This window comes from Podarcis raffonei, chromosome 13, assembly GCF_027172205.1.
Source record: "Podarcis raffonei isolate rPodRaf1 chromosome 13, rPodRaf1.pri, whole genome shotgun sequence".
In the NCBI taxonomy this organism is placed as follows: domain Eukaryota; kingdom Metazoa; phylum Chordata; class Lepidosauria; order Squamata; family Lacertidae; genus Podarcis; species Podarcis raffonei.
Genome location: NC_070614.1, coordinates 47,805,989 through 47,813,758, shown reverse-complemented (window position 1 = coordinate 47,813,758; position 7,770 = coordinate 47,805,989). Strand labels below are relative to the sequence as shown.

The following is a 7,770-nucleotide window of genomic DNA, read 5'->3' as shown; positions in this document are numbered from 1 at the left end:
AGCGTTTTATATATTTTTTTCAGGTGCTGTGGGAGACGTGTAGCTGAAGAGAGGCATTTAAAAAATGCTTGAATCAATACATCTACCATTCCTCAATGATTCATTTTTAATTATTGAGAGAAAATCTCTTGGACAAGCCCTGTGATTGCTGGTCTTCCTGATTTACTTTATAAAGGAACGTCCTTCATTTTGCCTAAATAAACAATTTCCCCCCTTTTGATAAATAAAGAAAAGGACGTTAAAATATGTAACATTGGATAAATTTCAGGAGTATAGTAGACTGTATCCCAAGATTCCCCCTGGGGAACCAAGAGAACTGAGAAGGTCAAGAAAGAGATTAAGAGCTGGTGATTCAAAGTTTTAGGCATCCCCTGAGAGAGCATAATTTTTATATGAAGTGCACTGAGTTTATTAGCTTAGAAACATTAATGAAAAATAAAATAATTTTATGTTTATCTAAATGAATTTGAGCTAAAAATGGCATTGTGGCATGTTGATTTCAAATTCCAAAGTTGTACATTAATCAACTTTGCTTGCAGTATGCTAACTAAATTCTACCAGCACATTCTTGCCTTGGCATTTGCCGTAAAAGAGGTAAATGAGAACCCCAAGTTTTGTCCTAATATCACCCTCGGCTTCCACATCTATGATAGCTACTATGATGCCAGAATGACCTATCGTACCACTCTTGACCTGCTCTTCAAATCACATAGATTTGTTCCCAACTACAAATGTGATACCCAGAAAAATCTCATAGCCATCATTGGGGGACTTAGCGCTGACACCTCCTTCCATATGGCTGACACATTAGGCATCTACAAGATTCCACAGGTAGGATCTATGAAAGGGTATCTCAAAATAAACTCTTGCCTTACCTTTCTGGGAGTCATTATGAACTTTTGAAAGAGGAAGAGTTTATGACTGATATTTAAATCTGAAGTTGTTGTTGTCTTGGTTATATGATGTGTTTTTATTTGACATTTTAATGCTGGGAACACCCTGAGTTATTTAGATGAAGGGCAATATAGAAATTAAACAAATAGATACATACATAAAGGTAAAGGTAAAAGGACCCCTGACCATTAGGTCCATTTGTGGCCGACTCTGGGGTTGTGGCGCTCATCTCGCTTTATTGGCCGAGGTAGGCGGCGTACAGCTTCCGGGTCATGTGACCAGCATGACTAAGCCGCTTCTGGCAAACCAGAGCAGCGCGCAGAAACGCCGTTTACCTTCCCGCCGGAGCGGTACCCATTTATCTACTTGAACTTTTGATGTGCTTTCGAACTGCTAGGTTGGCAGGAGCAGGGACTGAGCAACGGGAGCTCACCCTGTCGCAGGGATTCAAACCACCAACATTCTGATTAGCAAGTCCTAGGCTCTGTGGTTTAAGCCACAGCGCCACCCACTTCCCAAGATACATACATACTTGGATTTAATTCATAAGTTGCTTAAACAAGTGTTTCTTGAATAAACAGGCATCTGCTGCTAACCAATCTCTTTAACGTACTTACATTTTCTTTTAGCTCACATATGGATCATTTCCCCCAGATAAAAATTATGGAAGCCAAGTACCTTCATTTTACCGCATGGTGCCCAATGAAGCCCATCAGCATATGGGGATTATCAGTTTGATTAAGCATTTTGGATGGACCTGGGTTGGGCTCTTTACTGTCGATGATAATAGTGGAGAACATTTCTTGCGGACCCTGGAGCCATTACTTTCCCATAATGGAATCTGTTTAGCCTTCACGCAAAGAATCCCACAAGTAGCCCGTTTTGATAATTGGGTTGAACTTCATGATATAGGCTTAAATATTTATGTTCATTTAACAGATGACAAAGCCAATGCTTTTATGATGTATGGAGAATCTATGATGATTATATGGCTCAGAACTATTCTATTTCTAAGAGATCCTGAAAATAGGGAAACATCATCATTTAAAAAGGTGTGGATTATAACAACTCAGATTGATTTCATATTAACAGGATCTCAAAGGAGTTGGGGCCTTCAGATCTTCCAAGGTGCTATTTCCTTCACAATTCATTCACAAAATCTCCCACAGTTCCAAGAATTTCTTCAGGGAATAAAACTTCACTGGACACAGGGAGATGGCTTTTTCAAGGACTTTTGGGAGCAAGCATTTGATTGTACATTTCCAAATCCCAGTGTATCAACAGAGGTCAATGACATGTGTACTGGGGAAGAGAGCTTGCAGAGTCTTCCAGGGTCTCTATTTGAAATGAGCATGACTGGCCACAGCTACAGTATCTACAAGGCTGTTTACGTTGTGGCTCATGTTTTGCAAGGCATATATTTGACTAATTTCAAGAAAAGAGCAATAGGAAACAGTGGAGTATTAAAATTTCAAGATCTACAGCCTTGGCAGGTAATGCATTGCAATTGAAGAGTATCAAAATATCGTACAATTTCAATGAACAGATTAGTAAAAAGTAAAAGGTTGATCAAAATTGTCATTCACAAGAAGCTGCTGAAATGCCATTATGGGTCTCATTCACTGAAGAATATTTAATATCAAACAGCTGGTTAATGCTGGGTCTTTGTTAGATGAAGTTACATGAGTATAGGTAAATAATATTCCTAAAGAATGTTGGTAGAAAATCATGGCATTTTATCAAAAGCTCCATTGCATTATTTTCCTTTCATGTATTTTGTCTCTTTCCATTAGCTGCACCATTTTTTCCATGACATTTCATTTAACAACTCAGCTGGAGAAACAGTATTATTTACTGATAACAGAGAAATGCGAGGTGGATTTGACATTATGAACATGATCGCCTTCCCAAATAAGTCCTTCATTCAACTGAAAATAGGATCGGTGAATCCCTATGCACTTGATGGAAAAGAATTCATCATTAATGAGGACATGATTATGTGGCACGAAGGTTTTAACCAGGTCTGGCATGAGGAGTATTCCTCCTCTTCCTCCTCCTCCTTCGTTTTCATAATATTTTTTTTTATATTTTTTTCAATTGCAATCGATTAATAGCCTCATTATAACAGTACCAAATCATGAATTTAGAGAATAATACTTTAAATAAAGAAACCATAGACTCCCCTCCCCACACCGTGTTTTGCACCAAATGAAATTTTATCTCAAATTCAAACCTGAAAGTCCTCGCAGTTTGCGGGTGCCCTTACTTTAGTCCAATTAAGCTCTAGTTAACAGGAAACCGTCTGCTTCTTAATGGCGACCTTGGAGTGTTGTCAGCAGGTGAAATGCTTTTGCATCTCAGTGCCTCACTGCCCCCTCGCATTCCATGCCGGAGTGAGAGCCAGGTACTGAGATGAACTGCGAGTGAAGCCCATTCTCCCCTCTTCCTGAGGGGAACTCGCAAGGATAATTACTCTCAATCATCCTTGTTTATCCTTCACCACGATCTCCCGCTGTTGTGGTGTTTGTCTCCATTAAGGGAGAGTGGAATCAGAAGCCAAGAGTATTTATTCTTCAGATGGGTCATTCAGGTGTCCCAGAATAACCATCAATGATCTCCTTCATAAACTCATGGAAGTAAACTGGATATCTAACTGGATGCAATTATAAACTTCCAAAACAAACCTAATGTTTTTCTTTTAATAATGTTTTAAAACTATTTACTATGCCACATTTATATACGGCAAGGCTCAGATGATACAAATTAAAAAACTGAGGTGAAAATAGGTGGTTCTCTTTTAAATGGTAAGTGGGCATAGCACTTTTGAAGGGCACATGTTTTTATATTTAAGTTGTGGTGTAACTTTCCAATGGTTTGACTTCACCCTGAAGGTCCCCTCTTCCATTGTCTCCTGAGACAGATCAGGGCTGACAAAACCCTAACCATTTCTGTATTCCTAAAGTGTTATTACCGCTCCCCATATCTGACTCAGAAAAGTGACTTGGGCTAAGTTAAAGTTAGGACAGAGGCCCTTGTTTAATTCATGTCTTCTTTCTTGCATTTTTCTGGATCCCTAATTCAAATTGGCCAATGGCTGATCTGATTTCCTGTGCAAATATATATGGGATGAGAAGTGTACTTTCTTTTTTGAAGTTCAACAGATGAATTCCTTCTCTCCCCCGCCCCCCAGCACTTTCCCCTTCTGAAACAGTTTTCTGTTTATTTTGAAGATTTATTTTGATCCTCAGCCAGAACTCTTCCTGCTGGGACTTATGGATATACAGTTAGAAAATGACTATGGAACTTTGCTTCAATATATGATTACAGCTGCAAGACTTTTATATAGGCAAAGACGGAAGGATCCACTATTCTAACAATGGAATAGCTGATAAAACTAATGGAGTTAGCAAAGATGGCAAATCTGACATGTTTGTTCAGAGAAAAGTCATTGTTAAAGACTCTCCTCCCTGGAAGAGAGGGGAGTGGTTGTGGGCGGGAGCCTGAGCTCCGCCCCTGGCCGGGGGCCTTAATCCCCGCCCCTCCTCACCTGGCTGGCGCCCACGCCCACTGGAGGCATCCAACCAGGTGTCTCCAGGGGGCGTGTTTAGCAGCTTAATGCTGCGGCTCCAGCTCCGCCTCCTCCTCAGTCGTCGTCGTCCCGCAGCGAGTCACCCACCCTCCACTCCCATTTAGCTCAGGGTCTAGGTTTTTGGCCTTGCTATGGACCTTAGGTTGGTCGCCCCGGTTGTCTGGGGGGCCTGGTAGGAATTTTTCCATTTGGCATTAGGCTTTTTGGTTTTTTCGCCTACCTCGTAGCAATCGTCACAACTTTTGTGGTATTGGTGGGTAGGTTAGGCATTGGATTCATGTGTGTCAAGGGCTAGGTGTGGCCATCGCCTATGCTATCTACCGTGGGTTATTCCGTTAAAGGAATCTGGCGGTTGTGTATTCCGTCCGATGCCTGCTTGGCGGGAGGCCATGGCAGGACCCTCGGTGACATCAGGGGTGAGCCTATAGTTGGATGAGCATCAACAGGCTCCACCTACTGTTGAATAAACCCACCTCCTCTAGTCATCCAATGCCTAAGCCAATACCTTTTCACTGCTGTAATCAATAAATTTGTGGCCTTTTCTTGCCCATTAACCTTATATCACGTGTCCTTGTGTGTTTATTTCACATAGCGGGGGTCGGGTCCACGATCCACAACATTTGTTAAAGATTGGAAACCTCTCATAGACGTTTTGCGTGAAAAACAAAATAATAATAATAATAATAATAATAATTAATAATAATAATAATAATAATAATAATTGCATTTCAGGATTGAAGATAATGTTTTTGTATACAGTAGAAAGTGGCTTTCTGGGTGTTATATTGGAGTGGATAAAGGGAATATTGTTTATTTTATAGTGGACAGAGGAAGAATAAGAATTCCCTTCTGAATTTTATTTCTCTCTCTTGTTTAACCTCTTTTCTATTTCCCCCCTTTGTTTCTCTCTCTTTCTTTATCCTTTCCTTCCTCCCACATCTCTTTATGTTTTTATTGTATTAATATCAAAGTCTTAGTTTGGACAAAAAAAGAGAGGGAAAATACTTGATATTAAGTTTTGTATTTTTATCTATAAACCCTAATAAAAGTTTATTCAACAACCCTCTCCCAAAAATGAAACACTTTCCTGTTGACAGGTGGTGCCCATTTCTGTGTGCAATGAACCCTGCCACCCTGGTAATCAGAAGAAAAGGAAGGAAGGGCATAAATTTTGTTGCTATGATTGTACTCCATGTCCAGAAGGGAAGATTTCAAACCAGAATGGTAAATGACATTTTATTACAAGAATAGTAATGATTAATGAGTCACATTGATTTATAAGAATTTAAATACCATACTATCCTCCTTAGAGTGGCATGAACATTTTGTATGCTGCCTTCCAGTAACGTCTTATAAAAACTTTCAAAAATAACTATTAATTAAATTGTTTTAAACAAAGCAATCATAAATTAAGCTCAAAAGGTAATTCAGATATTACATGACTACTAACTAGCTAAATTTCTGAAGATTGAAATAAACAGGAATGATAACTTTTACGTAAGCGGCAAAGGACACGAATGAAATATCATTGGAATTTGATCATATGAATTGACAATTTTTCAGACATGACTGACTGCTTCAGATGCCCAGAAGATAAGTATGTGAACAAGAAGAAAAATAGATGCATTTCCAAATTAAAAACCTTTCTTTCTTATAAGGATCCTGTAGGGATCAGCTTAACCACAGTTGCAGCTGCTTTTTCCCTGATCACAATGTTGGTGCTAGGAACTTTTATCCAACACAAAGACACTCCCATTGTCAAAGCCAACAACAGGGATCTCACCTATGCTCTCCTCATTGCCCTCCTACTCTGCTTCCTCTCATCCTTTCTATTCATTGGATACCCTGGCAAAATGACCTGTCTTCTTCGACAACCAACTTTTGGCATCATCTTCTCTGTGGCTGTTTCTTGTGTGTTGGCCAAAACCATCACTGTAGTTGCAGCTTTCATGGCCACCAAGCCAGGGTCCACTATGAGGAAGTGGGTGGGGAAAAGACTGACCAACACCATTGTCCTTTCCTGCTCACTCATTCAAGTGAGCATTTGTAGTGGCTGGTTGATGATCTCTCCCCCGTTCCCTGCTCTTGACATGCACTCGCTAACAGAAGAAACCATTGTGCAATGTAATGAAGGCTCAGTGACCCTGTTTTACTGTGTCCTGGGCTACATGGGCCTACTGGCCATTGCCAGTTTCATTGTGGCATTTGCAGCTCGCAAATTACCAGACAGTTTTAATGAAGCCAAGTTCATTACCTTCAGCATGTTGCTGTTCTGCAGTGTTTGGCTTTCTTTTGTCCCATCATACCTGAGCACCAAAGGGAAATCCATGGTGGTGGTGGAGATCTTCTCCATCTTGTCCTCCAGTGCTGGATTGTTGGGCTGCATCTTTGCCCCTAAATGTTACATCATTGTTCTGAAGCCTGAGCTGAACAACAGGGAGCAACTAATAAAGAGAAAGATGTAAATTGTACCTTATTTTTTTATTTGATTGCACTGTTATAAAGGAGTTTGGTATAAAGTTGTTACTACAGTGGTACCTCTGGTTACGAACATAATTCGTTCCAGAGGTCTGTTCTTAACCTGAATCCATTCTTAACCTGAGGTACCACTTCAGCTAATGGGGCCTCCTGCTGCCGCTGTGCCGCCGCCATGCGATTTCTGTTCTCATCCTGAGGCCAAGTTATTAACCCAAGGTACTACTTCTGAGTTAGCAGAGTCTGTAACCCGAAGTGTTTGTAACCTGAGGTGTTTGTAACCCAAGGTACCACTGTATAAGTGTTACGAAAAAGGAGCAATGCAGAAGCGAGCTCCAGGTGGCTGGAATGGTAAACAGGAAACTGATGTTATTGAAATGTACCGTGGGAACAAGAGACAGTGTACTGAGCACCGGATGTTAGCTCAGAGTGGCACATGACCCTGTACTGGAAGTACATGGGTGGAGTTATTCTCTCTCTGCAGTTGTGAATCAGAGGGTACAGACGTGTTTTCTCTGTACTGCTGAAAGACAGGAATAAAGACATGTAAATATATTTCTGTCTGTCTCATTCCCCCCCTGGTTATGGGAGGGGGAGGAGTGGTGTGTCCTTTTCACGTTGAAAAGGATCGCCGAAGAGACCTCGCCTTGATCCTGCTGGAGAATGCAGCCAGGGAGGTCAACAAGGATTCAAGCCGGGCACCTGGAGGGTGGCCAATTTTCCTCTGGACTTCGCTGGCTCTGCTGGCTTGAATCCGACATCTGGTAGCAATGCCGATGGCTAAAGATCTATGAGAATCAGCACGAGAGGTG

The 7,770-nt window shown here is 40.9% G+C and overlaps 1 protein-coding gene across 1 annotated transcript; it reads left to right on the top strand.

Annotated features, from left to right (window-relative positions):
- The first annotated feature begins 540 nt into the window (after positions 1–540).
- LOC128399180 (vomeronasal type-2 receptor 26-like) lies at positions 541–6,948 on the top strand. The gene is made up of 5 exons (XM_053360428.1): positions 541–831; positions 1,524–2,387; positions 2,688–2,915; positions 5,581–5,707; positions 6,047–6,948. Exons 1-5 carry the CDS (start codon positions 541–543, stop codon positions 6,946–6,948), a joined length of 2,412 nt encoding a protein of 803 aa, XP_053216403.1.
- Positions 6,949–7,770: the final 822 nt, after the last annotated feature.

Bases quoted from the DNA above. Each gene is read 5' to 3' on its own strand.
- LOC128399180 (XM_053360428.1), top strand. From the start codon at position 541: ATGCTAACTAAATTCTACCAGCACATTCTTGCCTTGGCATTTGCCGTA. The intron at 832-1,523 runs GTAGGATCTATG...ATTTTCTTTTAG, and splicing joins GCATCTACAAGATTCCACAG to CTCACATATGGATCATTTCC. The intron at 2,916-5,580 runs GTCTGGCATGAG...TCCTGTTGACAG, and splicing joins GGCACGAAGGTTTTAACCAG to GTGGTGCCCATTTCTGTGTG.